General features: G+C 39.8%; 1 protein-coding gene across 4 annotated transcripts in view; it reads left to right on the top strand.

Moving 5' to 3' along the window:
- The window catches only part of TAF1 (TATA-box binding protein associated factor 1), a 29,708-nt gene extending 7,026 nt beyond the window's left edge, over positions 1-22,682 (top strand). For 3 of the 4 annotated variants that reach the window (XM_068697543.1, XM_068697546.1, XM_068697547.1), the window contains 29 exons: positions 109-236; positions 362-469; positions 1,265-1,438; positions 1,542-1,715; positions 1,800-1,904; positions 3,073-3,273; positions 4,051-4,192; positions 4,703-4,833; positions 5,244-5,324; positions 5,722-5,871; positions 6,024-6,143; positions 6,319-6,494; positions 7,125-7,366; positions 8,259-8,466; positions 8,947-9,112; positions 9,264-9,475; positions 9,739-9,847; positions 10,035-10,133; positions 11,438-11,615; positions 13,083-13,150; positions 13,527-13,649; positions 14,703-14,795; positions 14,871-14,955; positions 15,468-15,535; positions 15,617-15,733; positions 19,494-19,592; positions 19,871-20,021; positions 20,452-20,629; positions 21,731-22,682. In XM_068697543.1, the coding sequence (XP_068553644.1) occupies positions 109-236; positions 362-469; positions 1,265-1,438; positions 1,542-1,715; positions 1,800-1,904; positions 3,073-3,273; positions 4,051-4,192; positions 4,703-4,833; positions 5,244-5,324; positions 5,722-5,871; positions 6,024-6,143; positions 6,319-6,494; positions 7,125-7,366; positions 8,259-8,466; positions 8,947-9,112; positions 9,264-9,475; positions 9,739-9,847; positions 10,035-10,133; positions 11,438-11,615; positions 13,083-13,150; positions 13,527-13,649; positions 14,703-14,795; positions 14,871-14,955; positions 15,468-15,535; positions 15,617-15,733; positions 19,494-19,592; positions 19,871-20,021; positions 20,452-20,629; positions 21,731-21,947 (4,103 nt within the window). In that variant the 3' untranslated portion in view covers positions 21,948-22,682. The remainder of the gene's footprint in view (positions 1-108; positions 237-361; positions 470-1,264; positions 1,439-1,541; positions 1,716-1,799; positions 1,905-3,072; positions 3,274-4,050; positions 4,193-4,702; positions 4,834-5,243; positions 5,325-5,721; positions 5,872-6,023; positions 6,144-6,318; positions 6,495-7,124; positions 7,367-8,258; positions 8,467-8,946; positions 9,113-9,263; positions 9,476-9,738; positions 9,848-10,034; positions 10,134-11,437; positions 11,616-13,082; positions 13,151-13,526; positions 13,650-14,702; positions 14,796-14,870; positions 14,956-15,467; positions 15,536-15,616; positions 15,734-19,493; positions 19,593-19,870; positions 20,022-20,451; positions 20,630-21,730) is intronic. The other variant, XM_068697545.1, reaches the window with a different exon arrangement.
- The last annotated feature ends 251 nt before the right edge of the window (positions 22,683-22,933 follow it).

Here is a 22,933-nt window from a genome sequence, read left to right as displayed (position 1 = left end):
ACAAAAAGGCTAACAGGCCTTGACCAAGCTCCAGCTTAGTATGAAGTTGTGGTGCCAAAAAGAAAACCCTAGGAAGAGTGCCCTACAGTGTGTTTGCTTGTCTTTTAGAAATTCCTGATGAAAAGGAAGAAATGACTTTGAACTCTCCATCCAAGGAGAACAAGAAAGAATCTTCTCTAAAGAAGAGTCGAATCCTGTTGGGAAAAACTGGTGTCATCAAGGAAGAACCACAGCAGGTAGCATAAGCTTTAGCATTTTGCAGGTTGGGAATGACCTGGAAGGAGTGTGTTTCTTTGTTTTAGGGTTGTTCTGTATTTATTTATTTTTTTAAACTCTCTCTCTCTGTTTAATATTGAATTAGAACATGTCTCAGCCAGAGGTGAAGGATCCCTGGAACCTCTCCAATGATGAATTTTACTACCCCAAACAGCAGGGGCTTCGAGGAACTTTTGGAGGCAACATCATACAGGTAATCACAGTATTACTGGATATAGAGTGAGAGGGGGAACGTCTTGGTAAGGAAGTTTCTAGCTGAAAGTGGGATTGAGGATTTGTAGAAAAAACAGAATTTGGATTACAGCAGGTCAGTTCAGTGTTCATGTGAGATACTTTTTAATGTTAATCACAATTTTTAGAAAGGAGTTTGAACTAACTTTTCTGGACTGCCCCATGAAACTGAGGTATATATGCTATATCTTGCTTTATCATACTTGTCTTTACTTCTGTTTAGTGTTTCTTTCTGCACTATTCTTTCTGAAGCCTTTGTGAGAAGGAGAGAAGTAATGCAAATAGTCAAGAAGTGAAGCTGTGCTTCTTCTAGTGTGTTTTCTAATCTGGGTATTATAAAAATAATTCAGATAATGATGAATTTCAGCTGCTGCTCACTAGCTTTTGGTGAAGAGGTCATGATATTTTCCTCCTTAATTGTGGTATTCAGGGAGGCTGTTCTGTAATGGAAAAAATGTATGTAATCCCAAATGTGCTTTTTTTGCCACTGGTACAGATAATGGTTTGCAATCATCTCGCTGAGTACCCTTTAAAACAAAAGTAAAATAGTCTCTGCCCTGAAAGAAAAGATTGAATATATGGGCCCAAGCACTTCTTGTCAAAGGGTGAATTTGAGTGCACTAGTATTAGTGCTATTACTACCCGCAGACCTACAAATATTGCTAGGTTCTGTTATAAAGGTCAACAGGATTAGAAGATGACCTTGGTTTTGCGATGATACGTGTCATTCTTAATACCTAATTTGTTCCTGTGTCAGCACTCTATCCCAGCAGTGGAACTTCGCCAGCCGTTCTTTCCCACCCATATGGGTCCTATGAAGCTCCGACAATTTCATCGGCCTCCCCTGAAGAAATACTCTTTTGGTGCTCTGTCCCAACCAGGACCCCACGCTGTGCAACCTCTGCTGAAGCATATAAAAAAGAAAGCTAAGGTACGATTATTGCTCTTTGTATGGGATGTCTGCTGTGGCTCCATTTTCATGGCAGATCTAGTGAATGTGCTGTGTCCCTAATGCTGTGTTTTCACTGGCACAGATGAGAGAGCAGGAGCGTCAGGCTTCTGGCGGGGGTGAAATGTTCTTCATGCGCACACCACAGGACCTAACTGGCAAGGATGGAGATCTTATCCTTGCTGAATACAGTGAGGAAAACGCCCCTTTAATGATGCAGGTTGGCATGGCAACAAAGATTAAAAATTACTACAAAAGGGTAAGTATGTAAGTTTTGCTGTTGGACGCAGATTTTCTTCTGCTTCTTACTGAGCACTAAATGCACTTTCACTGCATGTTGCAGAAACCTGGCAAAGATCCGGGAGCTCCAGACTGTAAATATGGAGAGACTGTTTATTGTCACACTTCTCCATTCCTGGGTTCTCTGCATCCAGGCCAGCTACTGCAGGTGAGAAATACAGGCATACCAGATTGAATTTCATTTCCTGTTTTAAGTCTCCTTGTTTACTAATAACAATTCAGTTCTTCTCTTTTATTTTTTTGTCTCTGTGTTGTATGGTTTTCAAAATTTTATAGGAATGATAGGAGTTGCAAGAAATGAATCTTTCCAGTTTTTCTCTGTAATGGCATTAGAAATGCTGCTGTTATAGAGGCCTTAATAGAAGGCCAAAACTGTTTGAATGTTGGGGAGCTCAGTTAAGTCAGTCATAGAGGGGACAGAAAACATGGATTTATCATAGTTGAGGATGTGTAAGCAATACCTTGTGCATTCTTTCTGAGAACTGCACTGTTAATTTTCTGCTTTATGCCAGTTGGATACTAATCAGGTGAGAATTCTGCTATCACGAGCCTTTCTGTGTTGTTGAAATGCATACAGTTGAGATGGGGAGACGGGTTAAAAATGTTTTAAGGACCACATGGTTACAAAATCCATGATAAATGTGAAAATAAATCAATTCCAGTTATTGCTAGCTGCTATTACTGCAGGAATAATTCTGTCCACACTGTACCACAGGAAAAAAAAAAAAAAAAAAAAAAAAAGAAGTGAAAGTTGGTGGTAGAGATTCATCACAGAACTGACAATGTTAATTGTTCAAGCCTAAGAGGACTTCATTGTGAATAAGCCAGGACTTCTTGAAGTCTCAATCTGGTGCCTCCTTGGTGCCTGTTAAAGCTTTCTTACCTTTAAAGGCAGAAATATGCTGCTCTCTGCTTTTCTGGTTAGGTTCTTACAACCTTGGTTTCTGAGCATACTCCTCAGTTTTGCTTCTATTGCCTTCTCATTTTCCCAGGTTGTAAGTGTATCCTGGGATATATTCCATGGTTATAGCATTCTTCTGCATGTGTGTTCTTTCTGTCCTTTTTAAAAGGTCAGTCCAAAGAGCCCTTCAAACTCTTTCTGCATGTGTTCTAGGTTATATTATGCTTTCTTGCTTCATCTTTGGTTATTGAATAAGCAAGGAATGTTCTGACTGCACATCTCTGTATTTTGTGTTATAAATGGTGGTGTGTGTATCATTAGAGTGATTGTGTTTTTGAGATCTTTTTCATAGACTGTGTTAAAGAAAATTTGATCAAAACCCAACATTCAAACTTTGATTTATTTCTTTTGTTAGGCATTTGAAAACAACCTTTTCCGGGCCCCTATCTATCTACATAAGATGCCTGAAACAGATTTCCTGATTATCCGGACACGGCAAGGCTATTATGTTCGAGAGCTAGTGGATATTTTTGTAGTTGGCCAGGAGTGCCCACTTTATGAAGTACCTGGTCCAAACTCTAAACGTGCCAACACCCATATCAGAGATTTTCTGCAGGTATGTGACAGGGACAGTTTAGGGGCTCTGGGGGGTCTTTGAAGAAAGCCCATAGCGTAAGCCTTACTTGGACAGCCTTTGTTTCAGAAGCTCAGCCTGCTATGGCTGTTTTTTTTGTTTTTTTTTGAGGTGAGAGATGTTAACCATACAAAGAATTTTCATTGTCTTTTAACTAACAATTTATAGCATAATTCTTCTGTTTGTGTCTGTTAAATATGTGATATTAGCCAAGATAAAAGCTGATAAAATTATATCAAAGTATAGGGAACTGAAGAAATTAGAATAAACATTGAAATTGTTATGCTGTGTAAAGTGACAATTACATGGATTTTTAAGAGGCGATTATGAGAGATTATTGTGGTACTATCAGCACAGAATTAAAATTGCTTTGTCAGCCTTTGTTAAGGAAGTTAACAAAGGAAGTTAAGCTTTGAGACTGTTAGTGACCATTCAAATAAGTATCCCCAAATTTAGATGTTGGAAAAAAAAACATCTAGTCATTTTGAGTTAATTGAATTAAAAATTACAACACGAGGTATTCTCAGAGCTGGAAAAACCCTGCTATTCTCAGAGTTCGAGTTTCTGTGCCAAAGCATGAACATTCCTAATGGGATAATGCAGAAAAATTCAAGACAAATATGTGGCTTGGAAAACTTTACTAGGTAAACTTGTAGGAAACAATGGGTTTTAAGTAGGAATTCTGAAGTCCCTATAGAAATAGTATTGGCTTTGCAGCTTTATTGTCTTCTTTCTTCAGACTTACGTTTTGTTTTGTAGGTTTTTATTTATCGCCTCTTTTGGAAAAGTAGAGACCGTCCTCGGAGAATTCGCATGGAGGATATCAAGAAAGCCTTTCCCTCGCACTCGGAGAGTAGCATCCGAAAGCGGCTAAAGCTTTGTGCTGATTTCAAACGCACAGGTATTTCGAGATTCCATGTGGCTGTTGCTAATTGCTTCCCAGCCAAGTCATTCTTTGCTGATCTTGGAGTTTCAAACAAAGCAGGAGGAGGCAACGTGTCATGATAAACCATTTATGAAAATACCTATTTGAAGATCTGAAATGTAATCTGTTTTTTGTTGTTCCAGTTTATAAAAGTGCACTTTCTTTTGGCACAGGTGTGCTTGATAGTAAGGAATGACTACAGCTTGGACAGTTTTTGTAACCCCTTGGGTAATGATGTGTGCATTGAATGAATGTGAATGTATGAGAGTTTGGGGTAACAGCTGCTGAGCTAGGGGAGGTGTTGATTTAGACAAATGCAGAACAAATAAACACAGCACTTTTTGTGGTTTAAGTGTCACAGATTTGTCATACTTGTTCCTTTTGCCAGCATTGCAACAAGATACCAAATCTTGAAATACAGTAAGGATTATGATGGCATTTAACACTTACCGCAAACTATTCTGTTTGATCTCTGCATCTTTTCAGGGATGGACTCAAACTGGTGGGTTTTAAAGCCAGATTTCAGATTGCCAACAGAGGAAGAGATCAGAGCAATGGTATCCCCAGAGCAGTGCTGTGCTTATTACAGCATGATCGCGGCTGAGCAGCGCTTGAAGGTAAACATTCCTTGTAGGCTATAAGGCAAGTTACTGACAAGTAGTTCTGTGAAGGATGCTGCTAGGAAACACCTACCTAAAGCTAATTTTTGCTATGCAGTGGGCAAATTAGGCCCCAGCCGACTGTGCAACTTGCTGAATTTTCTGCTGCGTAAAAAGGAAGTTCTCAGTGAGCCATTGTGGTTTTATGCCTATTATTTAGATGTTGTGTTAGTTATGCTTAAAGGTAGGAAAAAGAAGTTGGGAGCACAGGCTTATTTTTCTATCTCTACGACAGAAAGTAAACAATGTATGATGGGATTGGGGAAAAAAATGTGTTTTGAAGTAAAGTATAATTAATTTCTTTCTCAAGTAACCTTTTTAAGACTTTGGGTTCTCTTTTTTTTTTTCTCTCTAATATCTTTCTGTAGGATGCAGGTTATGGGGAGAAATCCTTCTTTGCACCAGAAGAAGAGAATGAAGAGGATTTCCAAATGAAGATCGATGATGAGGTACTGTCAGAACAATATAATAGGAATGTGTGCTCACACATTAGTCTGCATGGCAGTAGAGAAATGAGGTATTTAAAGAACTAATTTCACGTAGGATTTGGTATATCAAATGGTCTTGCAGCTCTCCTGGGAACTCATATTTGCATGAGTTCACCTTTGCTTGGGCATCCTTCTTGCCATATCCTTTTAGGAGTAGGCTTTTTGCCTTAAATGCCTGTTAGGAATTATTTAGCACTTTGGTTCTCCATAAGGGCAGCTGAAGGATGAAGACATGGAATTCATTCTCCTTACATCAGTTGAAAACTTCTTAGTATGACTGGAGAAATCCAAGATAAAAAACTTAGGAATTATGCTTGGTGGTAGGATTGTGAGAGCATGTCTCTCTTCTTGCTGGCAGGTGCGCACAGCCCCGTGGAACACCACACGAGCCTTCATTGCTGCTATGAAGGGCAAGTGTCTTCTGGAAGTGACTGGTGTAGCAGATCCTACTGGCTGTGGGGAAGGATTTTCTTATGTGAAGATTCCAAACAAACCAACGCAGCAGAAGGTATCGTTCTCAAGCTTGGGTTGGACAAGAAGCAGTAAGTGAGAAGTCGTGCAAGATAAATATGGGGTATTGGGAGGAGAAAATATCTGAAAATGATCTTAGGAAAGATTATTATGTGAAGACGTTCACAGGCTGTACCTTTCTCTGAACAGGATGACAAGGAACCCCAGCCAGTGAAAAAGACAGTGACTGGGACAGATGCTGATCTGCGTCGACTTTCACTGAAGAATGCTAAACAGCTTCTGCGTAAATTTGGAGTGCCTGAAGAGGAGGTGAGCATGACCCAGTAGTAAATAAATATGGGGTTCTCTTCATTGCTGGATTCAGCAGTAGATGGTGGAAGGGACATATACTTTTCTGCTCACATGGAAAGGAGTTGAAATCCACAGTCAGTTACCTCAGATGCATGCCTCTAAGGCCATTTCTGTTGTGTCTTCCTCTTTACAGATAAAGAAGCTGTCCAGGTGGGAAGTGATTGATGTGGTACGCACAATGTCTACGGAGCAGGCTCGTTCAGGGGAAGGTCCTATGAGCAAATTTGCACGTGGATCTCGGTTTTCTGTAGCAGAACATCAAGAGAGATACAAAGAGGAATGTCAGCGCATTTTTGATTTGCAAAATAAGTAAGTTCTTATCTGATGCTTACAGCCTTGAACCCCACCCTGTCCCCACCTTAAAAGTCCAGAACTATGAATGCCTGGGGCTCTCTGATATGTAGTTGTATAGATGTTGATTCATCTGGTTGGGTTCACAAAATACAGAGAAAGAGGGCTTTGGTTGTTACTGTTAACTTAAGAGTTAGCTGTAGTGTTTGGCTGTTACAGACCTTTTGAGAAGGTAGAATGCACAGCCTGCCACATAAATTAGCATGAGATGTTCTACAAGTCAGTTCACCAGTCATTTTCCTTTCTTTCTTCCTTACTTCTTTTTTTATTTTCCCTTTTCTTTTTGCCATAACTCTATTGAGTAGCAACTACCAATTTTATGTCCTATCCCTTAGAACTGCCAGACAATTCATGCATTATTCCTTGCTCTGGCAAGCTGAGATTGGAGAGAGAATATAGTACTCTTGATGAAGAGATTGGGTTGGAACAATTGATCATTTGGACATGGAAATTACAAGAGGACTGAGATGGGAATACATCATGCTTATTAGTGATTTGCAACATGAACTTTGAAACCTTTGTGTCACTTTTACTTTGTGTCCCTGATTTTTCTGGAGTAACTGACTTTCAAGGTGCTTCCTGTTCCAGGGTTCTGGAATCCACTGAGATCCTCTCAACAGACACAGACAGCAGCTCAGCTGAAGACAGTGACTTCGAAGAGATGGGAAAGAATATTGAGAATATGTTACAGAACAAGAAAACTAGTTCTCAGCTCTCTCGGGAAAGAGAAGAACAGGAACGAAAGGAATTGCAGAGGATGCTTTTGGGAGAAGACAGTGGGAATGACAAAGAGAGGGGCAAAAAGGACAGGAGAGACAAAAAGGGGCTGTGTAAGTAACTGCAACAACCAGAATATGTCTGAAAATGATGTTGAATGCTGTCAGGCTGCAATGGGTGCTGGTCCTGCCTCTCAGGAAAGTGTGGATTCCTCAGTGTGAATGTACAGACATGCATATCTAGGTCTTTTTCCTTTTCCTGAGCAGTTACTGTCTGAACATAAGTTTAAAATGTTGTCCTTGCCTGGTAGCTTTGGTTATTTTGAAGTATAAGCTCACTCTGGTATTTCTTTAGGTATTTACTTCTGCTCGTTGTTGTTGTTGTGTGTGTCCCCTTGTTTCCTCCCCCCCGCAACACTTATTTTTGAAGTAATTTTCCGAAGATGGGTTCAGAAGTAGAAGAGTGTTCTTGCAACCAGTTTGTGGTACTCTAATTGGATCTTGTGTATACGCAGCTGTATATGTCAAACAGATAGGCACAGTACGTAGGCTGATAGCAGTGTCTGTGATACTGTGTGCTGTAGCAGTGTGTAATTTGTTAATTGGAGGTAAATGAGGTAGTTGGGCAGCTGCCAGACTTGGATCTACTGTAGACTTGTGTATTTTAAGTGAATTCTGAGAGACAACTTGACATTTCCCTAGCTGGCAGTAGAAGTGACCTGTGAGTAAGCTATCTGTATGAGGGTGCTCATAATGTCTGTTCCTTTGTATGTGTGTGAGCGAAGTGGAGCTCTGCTGAATCTGGGTCAATGTTATTTTTACCATTGAAAACCCAGATTGGTAATTGTGATTTGTGGAAGATTGAAACACGTAGGTTTGCCTTAGGTTTTCTTGAATTTGTATCTTGGAAGTTTTTAAGCTAGAACTGTCTACCATCTTTAATCAATAGCGTTTCTAAAGGATGGAAGAAATTAAAAGCAAATAAAACACTCTATTTTAACATCAGCTTCAGGAGCTTCAGCAAACTCTCACAAAGATGATGACACTGCCTCTGTAACCAGCCTTAATTCCTCTGCCACTGGCCGCCGCCTCAAAATCTATCGCACGTTTAGAGATGAGGATGGGAAGGAATATGTGAGGTGTGAGACAGTTCGAAAGCCCTCTGTTATTGATGCCTACTGCCGAATACGGACCACAAAGGATGAAGAGTTCATGTAAGACCTCTAAGATTTTTTTCTCCTTGCCTCACTTTTCTGTGTCTAAGTTTTAAAATACTGGAAGGCTGATGTAGAAGCACATTCTCGTCCGTGTCTGAAGTCCTTGGAGTTTGCACTTTTGATATATGAAATTCAAAACTCTGTGCAGAGTGGCACTAGGCATTCTATTTTTATGGCATCTAAAGCCATGCAGTTTTGGTTAAAGATTGAATAGATGAAACAAGGAGATTATTTTATAACCTTAATGTTATTTATAGTATGTTTATGCTAGAAAACTGTGTTTTATTGAAGTTCTGAACAACTTGAATCATGTTGGAAGCTAAAGAACTTAACCTTAGATCCCCTGGCTCCTCCAGTGTTCTGTGATAGAGATTTAAGTCCCAAGAAAATTCAGTACCAGGTCAAAGGAAAACACCTGGTAAATCATCAACTCAATTGAAAAACTTCTGTTTATTTTTGGTTTTTGTTTTTCCTCAGACGAAAGTTTGCTCTATTTGATGAACAGCACCGTGAGGAAATGCGGAAGGAGCGGCGTAGGATCCAGGAACAATTAAGACGGTTAAAACGGAACCAAGAAAAAGAGAAACTGAAGGGCCCTCCAGAAAAGAAGCCCAAGAAAATGAAAGAGCGTCCAGACCTAAAAGTAAGCGTATCCACATGTTAAGCATGCTAATGAATCTTGGGTATTGGAGAAGTGTTTTGTTCTGACTAGGGGATTTTAATGATCCTCTCTGCCTCTAGACTGGGAGTCTGTGTATAAATTCTGATCTGTCACCTTTCCTATATCTTTGTAGCTGAAATGTGGAGCGTGTGGTGCAATTGGCCATATGAGGACTAATAAGTTCTGCCCTCTTTACTACCAAACAAATGCCCCACCTTCTAATCCTGTTGCAATGACAGAAGAGCAGGAGGAAGAGCTGGAAAAAACAGTCATTCACAATGATAATGAAGAACTCATCAAAGTAGAAGGAACAAAAATTGTCCTTGGAAAGCAACTGATTGAGAGGTAAGGGAAGAAAGTTACAGATAGGTAGTAAGAAAAAACAATTCAGAGCTTAGTGCAGAATATACACATGCATATTAATCACAGCATTTTGATCGTATTTTTGGTGTTGCAGCAGGTGGGATTTTGATTATGGTTTTGGTGTTATTTTGGTTGTGTCTTTGATGTTATGGCAGATGGGACCATGGCCACTACTAAGGGGGGGCTCATGGGCTTGATTCACAGCAGAGCTAGAGGAAGTTCTATGCTGTTTTGTTTTTACCTAGTGCGGATGAGGTTCGCAGGAAATCGCTGGTTCTGAAGTTTCCTAAACAGCAGCTTCCTCCAAAGAAGAAGCGGCGAGTAGGAACAACCGTTCACTGCGACTATCTGAATGTGAGTGAAGGTGTTCCTGAGCTGATTGTGGCATATCTGTTTCTGTTTGTATCAGCTGCTCAGTTCCTTTACTACTCCTGTGTGTCCTCAGCATGCAACTACAGACACCTACTAAATATAAATATTCTTTATATTAATGTTTTGCATTTTAGAGCTGCCTTAACAGTTCTGTCTCTGGTTTCTTTAGCGTCCTCATAAATCCATCCACCGACGGCGAACAGATCCCATGGTGACACTGTCATCCATCTTAGAGGGCATCATCAACGATATGAGGGATCTTCCTAATGTGAGTTTAAGTTAAGAGGCCAAAAACCTGCCTTAAGCAGCACAGCTGAAATGACACCAAACTTATGCTACCCTTTCCTCAGATGAGTGTGTCACCCCTTTTCTCCCTGTGCTTCCTATGGGGACTCTAAACAAGTATTCCTTGATGTTTTTATTCCCAGTTTTCTATGTTACTCTATTGCAAGTGGTGGTTGGGAAAACTGAATCGTGTAGGTTGTCTCAGTTGTTTACTAGGTAAGGCCTCTGAGCTTTGTGAAATGATTGTGGTGTTTTAGCACAGAAAGAATCATGTATTTGCTTTATCTTTCTGCGTCAGTTGGATAGATTTGGGAAACAGCTTTTCCTCAGAACTTTGTACGTTTTTCAGATTGCTCTCCGCTATTATGAGCATGTTGATTTCTCCTGCAGTCGACAGAAAATAGTTCTCAGTGTTGATTTACCACGTATGCTTAACAGGAACACTGTAAATCTTGTTCATAAATGCAGCTCATGTTGTAGTCTTCCACCTACAGAAAAAACACTTATTTCTTAATGTCAGTAGATGGGCTTACATTTGTTTCACATTAAGGGAGTTATGTTTTCATTTATAAGAACAGGCAAATTGTTTTAATATACAAGAGTAAAGCTTGCTTACGTATGAGCAATTCACATTAAGGTAGCATAATCAATGAAAACAAATTGCTAAGAAACTAATGCGTCTTTATGTCTGTTTATTGGAGGACAACTTTATTCCAGTTCTTTTGTGTTACTTTATAATTTATATCAGTTCAGAATCTTTTTGAGATGCAAATGTCCATATCAGAAAATAACGTTGAATAGTTCTGTATGGATACATATTCAAAACCTGGTATGTGTTTTTTCAACAAATCTAGAAAAAAATGTACATCACTCTTTGTAGCAATATGGACTTCTTTTTGTGTGTGGCACTGGCAAAAGCTGTTAAGAATGCTGCTCTGTTTCTTACTTCAGATTTTACCAGAAATTTGCAAAATCAAAAGGTTAAAGTGAAAATTTGTGTTGAAATGAGAATTTAAAGGTGCAGTTTCTTAACTACTGTTATGCATAACCAAAAATTTCATCTGAGTCATCTGAGAATATTTATCAGAATGGTATTAAAGAACATTTTTGAGAAAAAAATGATAGCCACCAAGGAGCTGAGCTCATCCTATTTTCCTTGGTGCAATTAAAGAAGTGATTGCGTAAAAGCTTTATACGTTAGTACCCGTTCAACTATGCAAGTTAAACTGAGATTAACTGTGCTAGTACTATGTTAACAAGCGTTCCTTCTTCTCTTTTCATCCTCAGACATATCCCTTCCACACACCAGTAAATCCAAAAGTTGTCAAAGATTATTATAAGATCATTACTCGGCCTATGGATTTGCAGACATTGCGTGAAAATGTTCGTAAGCGGCAATACCCATCGCGGGAAGAGTTCAGAGAACACCTGGAACTAATTGTGAAGAACAGTGCGACATACAATGGTAGGCTATTAACAACGTAGGGGAAGTCTGTTTCTGCTAATGCTTTTACTTTTAGAAATAATGAGAACAAGAGAAGAGCAGAATAAGGTAACTGTCAGATGACAACAGTAAATAACGTTTTCCAGATACACCTGAAGGACTTCATAACTGTCAGTGGACTAAATCATAAATAAGAAAGTGGGCTCCATCACTGAAAAAAAAATCTGAATTATGACTGTAATGTAGTAATTGAAGTTCAGTTAATAGACCTACAAATGGCTGAAGAAATCGGTGCATGCGTTAAGTCAAACTGCACTGAAGCAAGGTTCTGCATATCTCCTTAATATAGGGTGAAGCTAAAGAAAGCATCATTTTCAGTAGACTGTTACGAGCATCTTTCCTTTCTTCTTTCAAGACATGGATTGGTGGGGAGATACTTGTGAACTTATGTTCTCAATATTATGCTATATTGAAGCAAACGCTGAATCTTTGAATAGAAATGGGAATAATTCATGATATTTGGAGCGGTTGCCTTAGAACATGCAGCTCTGAGCATAGCTTACTGTAATGATTTTGCATATTTTAGTTCTTAGTTGCATTTTTTCCTTATTTGGGAAGGTCAGAAAACTAGCTTAAAAAAATTAGAAGCATAGATTCTGCAGTAGAGCATGAAGCTGCTGGGAAAAAGTGCTGATTCATTGAGCAACTATAGATCAACTGTAGTCCAACTGCTGATAGAAAAGTCTTTGTCCAAAAAGTATTCATTTGGCAGCTAAAAATCTTCCAGCTGTGTTGAGTCTCTCTCTGGGCTGCACAGCAGTCAGAGTGATACTGACAGCACTGGTTTTGTGCTTTTATTGCTTCCTTGTCATTATTTTTGACAGCTAAGTCCCTGTTTTATCCTAATTACAGAGATTTTTTCATAGTTCTGTTGCAAATACCTTTTTATTTTTTTTGAGGAATTATTAAATTATTTAAATATCTGTGGTTTTCTGAGTATTCCTTGAATGTCCATCTCACTTTCCTTAACAGTTCTGCTCTACTGACTGGTTTTAATGAAACAAACAGATATTTTAAGGTTTATACTCTGAAAGCTCAGAAGAGTTGGAGGGCTTAGTGGCCAGTCTTCCATAGCCACAGCTGCTTTCCCATATGGTTTCTAAAACTTAATAAAATGTATACCAGAAGTGTAAATATTTGCTACAAATAACTGTTTCCTGTCATAAAACCCATTCTGAACTTCGATAATTAAGCATATTGAGAATATATTTGAGAATAGACTGCTAACTGCGACAAAAATATAACCTTTATTCCTAAGCATTACAGGTTAATTCTTATTGTTGGTCTTTCTAATATTTTGAAATATTACACTGTCAGAATGTATTCATTGATGTGGTTTGGTGTTTTGTTTCTTATTTTTCTCCTTTGGGTTCTAAAAGCTTCCATCAGGGCCAGAGTTGTCTCACTGGACTTGCTGTGTGTTTGCAGGGCCAAAGCACTCGCTGACTCAAATATCTCAGTCCATGCTGGACCTGTGCGATGAGAAGCTAAAAGAGGCAAGTCCTGTGAATGAGTTGAGATCAGAGTGGAGAGGGGGAGGGGTGGTCAGTGTGGTTGAAGATAGAGAGGGCATGAGTGGGCAAAAAATGGGGCTTTAAAAAGGAGACGATAAGGGAACTTTGTTTTTCATAAGGCATATTTGAATTTTTACAATTTTAAACAGTTCACGTTGGAGTCTCTCTCAAAAAATAGTTGTTCATTCGTTACTCTAGTTACTTTATCTTGTGTGCAGGCTTATATCTAGGCTGTTACCCTCTGTTAAGTACAAGGGTCTTTATAAAAAGGTGAAAGGGAATTTCTTTGTAACAGTGTTCTGATATTAACAGTTATTAATCTAGGGTCAGTCATTGGCATTCTGAACTTCTATTGCAGAAGGAAGATAAACTGGCTCGATTAGAAAAAGCAATTAATCCCCTCCTGGATGATGATGACCAAGTGGCCTTTTCCTTCATTTTGGATAACATTGTCACTCAAAAGATGATGGCAGTTCCAGATGTATGTAGCTTAACTAGAGAGAGAGTGTGTGTGTGTGTGTGCATGCGTGTGATGTGCAAAATATTCTGATTATAGTCTACTGGCTGTGTAGTGCAGTGGCATATGCATCTTGTGGCTGTTAATGCACTGTAAAAAAAAAAAAAAAAAAAAATGCTGTGTCAGGGTGCTGGCCTGTAATTTTCTGGCTGGCAGACATTCCTGTACTGACCCCATTCACAGGAGTAACGGAGCAGAAGGAAAAGCAGGGTTCCTGTCCTTTTTCCTGCTGCTCTTACTCCTTAATAATGCCTACTTCTGCCTCTCATTAGTAAAAAGTTACTGGCTTTCATTAACAGTTTTCATTGTAAAACACATTTTTCTCCTACTGATTTCAGCACTTTCTTTTGTCAATTGCAAAGCGCTCTGTGCAGTTTGCAGGTGCAAACCAAACACAAGCTGACTTCTCATTGATCAAGTCCACCCAGTGTTGTACCAAAAAAAACCACTTTAACCAATAAAACTGATTTATCTATGATGTATACTCTGTATGAATGGAGTAAAAAGCAAGAGACTGTAGTGATTAGCCTGAATGCCTGTTCCCTTTAGTACTTTGGTTCCATTCTCTGTTCATTTCATTTCTGACGTTTAGAAAAATATTTCAGAATTTTCCTGTGCCATCATGCCATACTGAGCTGTACAAACTATTTATAGCCCCCCGTTGTGAGATTAGATCTGTTTGTTTACTGTACAATGATTTTTCTTGCTGAGTTGTATTGTGAAAGAAACAGTGCTAGTAAATAGAAAAATCTCTTGTATGATTATTATTTTGTATTACATATTATCAAACAGGTATCAACGGGCCTAGTTAAACTAGTTACTAGTTACAACTAGTACATTTTTATTCTGTGTCTCCCCTGAAGTTAATTTACTGGATTCAAGATGCCATGTGATAAATACTGCCCGTATGCTTTGAATGTTAATCTGTTCTGGAGACTTGCTTTATGAAATTTGTAGCTCAAACTGTGATAAATTTACATGGAAGCTTTCTAACCTTGTCTGTTTTCTTTCTTTCAGTCTTGGCCATTTCATCATCCAGTTAATAAAAAGTTTGTTCCTGATTATTACAAGGTCATTGCCAATCCAATGGATCTGGAGACCATCTGCAAGGTGTGTAGCATGAACTGAACAGGCACTTGAGAAATGTTTAGACTTGATTACTTACTGGGTGACAATCTCTTGCAGAATATCTCCAAACACAAGTACCAGAACAGGGAGACTTTCCTGGATGATGTTAACCTCATCCTTGCCAACAGCATTAAGTACAATGGTAGGTGGTGAAAATAAGGCTTCAGCCTTCTGTCTTTAAATGAATATATCTGAGCACCTGTTTTGTAGTGTTGTCAAAGCCTGAAACTATAAATCCTGAGCTTGATTGCTTCTTTCCTTTCTTGATGAGAAAGGAGATGCTTAAACAGTAATGTTTTTGCTGTCACATGGTGCCTTATTTACTATTTTTTTTGTGGATTTGGGGTAGTTACATTTCGGCAGGATTTCCTGCTTGTGCACTACACATTTCTCTTTCAGTGATTTGTTTCTGGGAATTTACTTGAAGCTGACATGGTACAACTTTCCCAAATAATATTTTTAATGCTGGAACAAACTGGTTGCTCTTTGTTAGCGGAATGTGAACCCTGCCTTATGTCGCTCCTTAAATCGGAAAGTGGTGGGATTTAGGGACCTGTCTTATCAGAGCTGTGTAACCAAAAACAGTTTTTCTGTATCACCAGCTGGCGCTGAGCAAATGTCAGAATGCATAAAGAGATTTGTTTATTACTACAGGGCCAGACAGTCAGTACACAAAAACAGCCCAGGAGATCGTAAACATCTGTTATCAAACTTTAGCTGAGGTATGTGGACGAGTCTATTGTAATATTTTTGTATGTTTGAGTTTTCTGCTCTGTAACCTTAGCAAACTTCTTTGTTCTTAGTACGATGAGCACCTGACTCAACTTGAGAGAGACATCTCTACTGCTAAGGAAGCAGCGCTAGAGGAAGCAGATCTGGAAAGTCTTGATCCTATGACCCCTGGTCCCTACACTCCACAGGCAAGTGACCACACAAAGTTTTCATTTTTTTGTTTGTTTGTTTCTATGTTTTTAAGTTTCAGTTTTGTGGATATTTGATCTTGAGGTGCTTCTTGTTTACTGTTCTCAATCAGTATGCAGTATATCTTTTAGGCTTTTTTTTTTTTCTTTAGTTCTTGTTCTTGACTTGGGCTGTTTGGCTGTTTTTAAAACCATCAGCAAAAATTTTCTTTCACTTGGAATGACAGACTCATTCCTGAAGAACAAAATTGCCTTTGTGGTATCAAGGGTGACTTAAATTCTTATTGCTGAAAATGCTTATTGCTTCTCTGATTTGGAATCTGCCTGATAAATTAGGAAACAGTTCAGGGATGTCATCCTAGTGTCTGAGGCGTGTCTTTTGTTTGTTCAGAAAAACTATTGAAGTTCACAAGCCCTGGATGATTGGTCTGCTAATATCTGAATGATCAAAATCTGAGTGTTGTATTCCCAGTGTAGGAAGGCAAAGCTTTCGTTGTAGTTATTCTGTATGTACCAACCGTGGATGACTAATTTTTCTATTCTGTGCATGTCTGATGTGATTACATCTGGAAAGTTGCATTTAATTTTATTTAAGTCAGAGCAGAAAAGAAGGTCTTGACGTTCAAGAACAATTTAAGGACCTATGAAGATTACTTTTAAGAAAAACAAGTTTAAAATTTGTATAGGCAATACATACACAAAGGTTGCATGGCTGGAGCCAGGATAGCAGTCTAAAATTTGTGGGCAATATTTAATGTAACGATCCTTTCCCACCAAAACAACCAACAAAAAATACAAACACAACCCACGTCACCAACAAAAACAAAGTAAGTGCCATTCAAGAAGCTAGAAGGAAATTGCTAGGAATGATGATTTTACTTAATGGGGTGGGAATACTGAAACTGAACGACACAGAAAAGACCTCCTGGGCAGTGCGAAGTGCCAGGCAGCAATGGAGTCTTTGGAGACTAGTTGTTGGAGCAATACTGATGCATTTCAACCAAGATTAAACGGAATGGAGAACTATCTCGATGCCTCAGAGAAACAGGGGCTAAAATAGCATTCTTCTCTCCGTCTGATGGTTTCCTTCCCACGAGCAGTGTTATCTGTTCTGATTTTTTTCCAAGTTGGTGATCAGGAGAGAGGAAGAGAGGCCTGAGCAGTGAATTGCTTATTAGTTGTCTTTTCTCCTGCTCTGTCTCTGAGAGCTCCTTCTCTCTGCTTGCTGAAACAAGCGCCTCCCCTGAACTTGTCATCTGATGGCCACCCTTTCCCCGTGCTTCTTGGCTGAAGGTACATTCCTGCTTCCCACACTCCCAAACTTGTCACAGATGGCAGGTCTGCTGATGGTTGCTTGGCTTTCGTTCAAGTGTAGTTGTGATGACTAATACTTACTTATCTCCCCATATGTGTCTTCAGTAGCTGGACTCCAGGATATAAAAAGCAAATACAGCAAGTAGAGAGCTGTCTATGGTTTACATGTCTGTTTAAATTCTTAGGAAGCCTGTTTTGCCTAATTTAAATGGTATTACTTCTGCTTTTAACATTTGTAGGGTTGTCGTGATATTTAAACTGTGTATTTAAAAGGGCATTGCATCAAAATCCTAATCTGTACTTCCTCATTAACTGTTCGAAGGTCAGACTGAATGCAAACTCCAGGCTTTTAGAGCACTTTATCCAAACCTCTGGTTATCTCTCGTGTTAGTTTTAGGGAATCTTGCGACAGTGATTTACACAGAATCGATTGAAAGTTGAAGCTGTATAATTTCAATATGTGATGAAGTATTTTTTTTCCAGTTCCGATAGCAGTGTTTGTGGTTACACCACTTCCATTGTAGAAACATAAAAAAGGCCATACTGAGTAAAGCCAAAGGTTGATGTAATCAAGTCTTCTGCCTCTGGCAGGGGCCAGAAGTAAGTGAATGCGAAGGTACGGTGGTGATTCTTCTTACAGTGAGGCCCTTTTGGCAATTGGCAGCTCAGGCACCTTAAACTGGAGTTGTGTCTGGACCAGTCTTTATGAGCTGCAGAGAGCCTAATCTCTATAAACTGTCTAATCCTTCTGGAATCCATTTACAATTTTGGCCTCTGCAGGGCTGCACTGCATAGAAGTACTGCTTTCCATTTTAAAATCTGTTATTTGGCAAACTTCAAACCTGAGGTTGAGAGCCATTGCGTTTTACCATCTTTGATCTTCTAAGAATAAACGTTTATTTTGTTGAACCAGTGTTTAGTAATATAAACACTGGAAAACAAACACACTTTACATTTAGTTCTGAAATCCCAGTCTTGCCTCTCTAGATAGTATTTTAGTGCCACTTCAGTGCCTGAGAACATGATATGTTCTGTTTCCGTGTGTTGGCCACCTCATTTGTATGATACCAACCCTTTCCTCAGGATGCTTCAGTCTGTCAAGATGAGAGCAATTTGCCTGCTATGGACACTCCTTTCACAACCCCGGAGAAGTGAGGAACTCAGAATCCTCCATTTTTTCCTGTGCTTGGAGAGTTGGGTTGTATAAGGAAATTACTGAAAGGAGGCAACTACTTGGTAGGAAACAGGTGACAAAAATCAGCAGGCTTCCCGAGCAGAAAAGGGAACCTGTTTCCAAAGCTGTGTAATTTCCTTCATTTTGAGTGCTCTGATGGGAAAGCAAACAAGTAAAGAGCACTGGGAAATTTGACACTGTAAAAGAATCTGCCTAAGGCCAGATATTTGTTTGCTTCACTACTTCTGGGAGTAGAAACCTGGTGACTCACACTGCGGAGTGCTAATATGCAATCCCTTATTGATTCTGAATAGGGAAATGGTGAAGTGTATCCTACAGTTTTGGAGGACGATAATTAGCTTACTGTGGTTTCATCCTGTGGTGATTACAATCTGTACAAACACCTAGGAAGAGATAGGTGTAGGCTGCCACTATAGATACATTCTTGTTGTAAAATAAAAAAAACCTGACAGGTTAAAGGTATTAAATCAACACAAATGAACTGGTTACAGTAACCATAGAATATTTTTCTTAGTGTTTACTCTGTATTAAACAAGAAAAAAAAAGTAAGTTAGAGGAGAAGGACTAGCAGAAGGAGATTAAGTAATACAGGCATGAAAATTAAATGATCAGGAGGAGAAAGGAGGTGAGGAGGGCCATGAGATTGAAGCTGGTACCACAAAGACTAGGGGAGCTGTTCTGAGCAATCCAGACCAATAGATATTTAATATGAATGGTTCCATTTATTATTTCGGTTGTCTGTAGCTTTGAGAATGCCTTCTAGATTTGGAAGTTCTTCAAGTTTTCTGTAGATTTCCAGTTTAAAGTCTTTAGGACAGAGTCTGCATGTCCTTTCTACCTTGAACTCGTGGTGACTGGGGGAAGAACGGAAGAGAAGGGCAGGAGAAGAATTGTTGGAAACTGCTGTCCGTTTTGAAAATATCCCACAAAAACATTCACTTTTTAAGATCTAGTGATCTTTTCCAGAAATAGGCTAGGTAAACAAAGAACTTGGACACTTTTAAGGCTGGAAACCTCCTTTTCGCAGATGAGCACATCAGGTAAAGGTGTGTGGAGACTGTGTGCTCTCTGATCTTGGAATAAAGAGAGAGGGTCCTTGCTCTGAGAGTGAGATAAATACATATTTCCCCTCACCTTCCCACCTCCCTTGTTTCCCTACCCATCACCGTGGTCTGGATGTCCGTCATACCCTTTGGCTTGTGTCGAATAGCACCTTCCTCAATGGTATTGCTATTTGTGTTCCCCATTCAGATGCGCCAGGGGCGAGGTAGGCTGGGCGAGGAAGACTCTGACGTAGATATTGAAGGGTTTGATGAGGATGATGATGGGAAACCTAAGACTCCAGCCCCAGTGAGTATATTTCCAGAAACCCAGCCAGTCTATGTGTTGACTTGTGTCCTTGTGGTGGAAGTCTCCATAGAATAAGGGTTGTCTTCTGTGTCTGGCATCCTGAAAGACAGCAGTATTCATAGCAATAGCTAGACACTTAACTGTAGTGTTAAATGTTAGCATTATGAAGTGAGAGAATACTTTGGAGGGAACTGTATGATAAATAGGAGGCATGTGCTGGAAGTGGCAGTAGTTTATATGTTGTTTGATCTTCACTGTCCCTGTGCTGTATGACCTAGGAAGTTGAAGATGCAGATGGTGACCTTGCTGATGAAGAAGAAGGATCAGCCCAGCAGCCTCAGGCCAGCGTCCTCTATGAAGACTTGCTCATGTCAGATGGAGAGGATGATGATGATGGGAGTGATGAAGAAGGAGATAATCCTTTCTCGTGTATGTTTCCTTTGCTATACAAAAAAGGTTGAATAGGAACTGGTCATTCACAAACCCAGCTAATCTTCTTTCCTTACCATCACAAAGACATACAGCAGAGGGCAGAAAGCAAAATAGGGATATGTAGGCTATGTGGTCTAGTAGGAAAATTATTGTGGTTCTAGTAGTGAAAATTATTAGGGGATGATGGTGGAGAATTGTTCAGAACTGACAAGTAGACCAGGCCTTTTGAGTAGTGGGGGAAATTAGTTTGTTTCTGAATGTCAGAAATGGTTATGACCTCCCAGATACCATTTCTAGTACATTTTCAATAAACTGCTTTGTATACATTCCTTACAGTCAATATTGGATCCTTTCCAGAAAGACGATGGGTATGTAACTGACAGAACAAACCTGTTGATTTATCACCAAATGTCGGTTTATTACACAGCTATCCAACTGAGTGAGAGTGGCAGTGATTCAGATGTGGAGACCAATCCAGTGAGACCAAAACAACCTCACGTTCTTCAAGAGAACACACGAATGGGCATGGACAATGAAGAAAGCATGATGTCTTATGAAGGTGATGGTGGGGAGACATCTCAGGTTATGGAGGACAGTAATATCAGGTAATTAGAGCTGAGGATCTTATTAAAGCAATTCTTTCTTCAAAACAAAATTGTTCTCTTAAAGGTTTCTGAAGTGTTTATTGTGAAAAGCTGAAGAATATCTTGTTAAGTTATTCCATTACTGGTTTTAATGTTGCAACCATAATTGCAATTTACTACTTATTGACAGAACTTTGCTTTTGCTGTTAGACTCTAATGAAAAAACTTAGTTAATTAAAATAATAGTGTGTTTTTCTTGTAAGTTAAATAACTTCCCTAGTGTTTCTTGAAAGCAGTGCAAATAAAGCTTTTTATAGATTGTCTCAGAAACTGAGATGCCTTTGAAGTTAAAAGGTGATTTAGCTGATTAACTGATTAACTTCATCTTTGTTTGTTTTTTTTCCTCTAAGAATAAGCATCTCATCCTTGAAAGGAATATGCATGTCCAAAAGAACAGGAATATGCATATTCTGTAATTTGGAAGGAGTTCCACTCTTAGAAAACGACAAGGACAGCTTTATTTTCTGCATTGTCTTGAGAAAGTACTGACTTACTCTTCCTTGTTTGGCTGTTCTGTACCACATTAGCATTAGATTCTCTGTTCCTTTTTTTAACTCATGGAATTCAGTACCTTAATGTTGTTATTGATATTTGCCTAAGATAATTATATGGGCAAGCTCTGTCAGAACAGAGATGATCAAGACCTGCTCTTAAGAGTAGTTATGCTGGGTCAGGCAAATGATCTGTCCAGCCCAGTACCTTGACAACAGCCAGTAGAAGAGGCTGGAGAGGATGTGAACGGGCTCTGCTCTGGTGGTGATTGTTATGCTGTCTGCCTTTTTGTCTCCAGTAACGGTGATGGATGGAAGGTTTTGGAGCAATCAGTTGCATTTCCTACCCTGAGTATATCAAAGTGGGGTGAGGATGCCAGTAGAGAATTGTTTTGTCAGAACTGTTTTTTATTTTTAAAAACTGGCAATTGACAGAATTAAAGTACGCAGTGGTTCCAGGTGTTCCACAAGGACCTGAGGCCAGGGACCTTTTACAGAAGTTAGATAGAAATTAAATGGAGAATTGCTGATATGAAATTATTGTGTAATAAGTGTATATCATTTCTTCTAGCTATGGCAGCTATGAAGAACCAGACCCAAAATCCAACACAAGAGATACTAGCTTCAGCAGTATCGGAGGATACGAGATCTCTGAAGAAGAGGAAGAAGAAGAGGAACAGCGTTGTGGACCAAGCGTGTTAAGTCAGGTCCACCTGTCTGAGGATGAGGAAGACAGTGAAGATTTCCATTCCATTGCAGGAGACAGTGACTTGGACTCAGATGAATAACCTAAGGAAAATCCTTTTCCCTGAGATGATGGTCATCTCGGGCTGCTCTTGGCTCCAGTGTTTCTATTGTCCCAGTTTGGTACAAGGAGCAATGTGGTGCAGACTGTGTTAACAAGAAGTAGCCTTTTTATGTATTTTAATCAGTTACAGAATGTGAGGCTGAGTAAGTATGTGGTGGAGAATGATCTTTATATAAGCACGTCCTGCTGAAGTACTGGGTTGTGCCCTTTCATAGTTCCAGAATCCAGATGAAGACTTCATGAATTTGGTCTTCATTTTTAATAATGTAAAATAATTTATCATAAAAACTAGCCTGTTGAATTCATGCATTGTTCATCGGGGGAAAAAAAATGGTTGCTCTGAGTAAAATTCCTGCTGTTGTTTTGATAAACAATTGTAAAACATTTCTTGTATTTTAAAGGGAAAGCTTTTGTTTGGGAGCACAATACGGACGCGCTAACAGCTTATCCCAGGCTGGTTTTGGTAATTGCTAAACCGCCTTGAGTGCTTCAGTGAACAGCTGCCCTATTTTTTTTTTTGTAAGTTGCAATTAGTCCCAGAAATCAGACTTTGCTAATTCGAGTCTTCAGCACTTCTCGGGCTACTTGCGTGCCCAAAATAGCTCTCAGTGCATGATTCCCGGGAGCCAGCCTCCTTATTTTTAGCCCTCCCAAAACAAAGACCGTGTACAGAGCCGGCTCGGGCCATGTAAATAAAAACTCCAGACGCTCTCAAGCTTCGCTCCTTTTATTATTGTGACACCTCCTAACACCCCTCGGGGCTGTTGGGGCTGGGGCAGGGGCTCGGAGCCCCCCGGCCCCCCCCTCAGGGCTCCCCTCAGGGCGGGCGGCGGCCCTGAGGCGCCCCGGCCTCGCCTTCCCGGCGTGCCCCGCCCGCGCGCAGGCGCAGTGCGGCCGCGTTTGTCGCAATGGCCCCGCGCGGAAGGATACGCGGGCTCCCAACCTCCTTTCGCGTCTCTCTCCCCG

Source organism: Anas acuta, chromosome 13 (assembly GCF_963932015.1).
Source record: "Anas acuta chromosome 13, bAnaAcu1.1, whole genome shotgun sequence".
NCBI classification, from domain to species: Eukaryota; Metazoa; Chordata; class Aves; order Anseriformes; family Anatidae; genus Anas; species Anas acuta.
The sequence above is the reverse complement of the archived record's forward strand: the minus strand, read 5'-3'. Positions and strand labels throughout refer to the sequence as shown.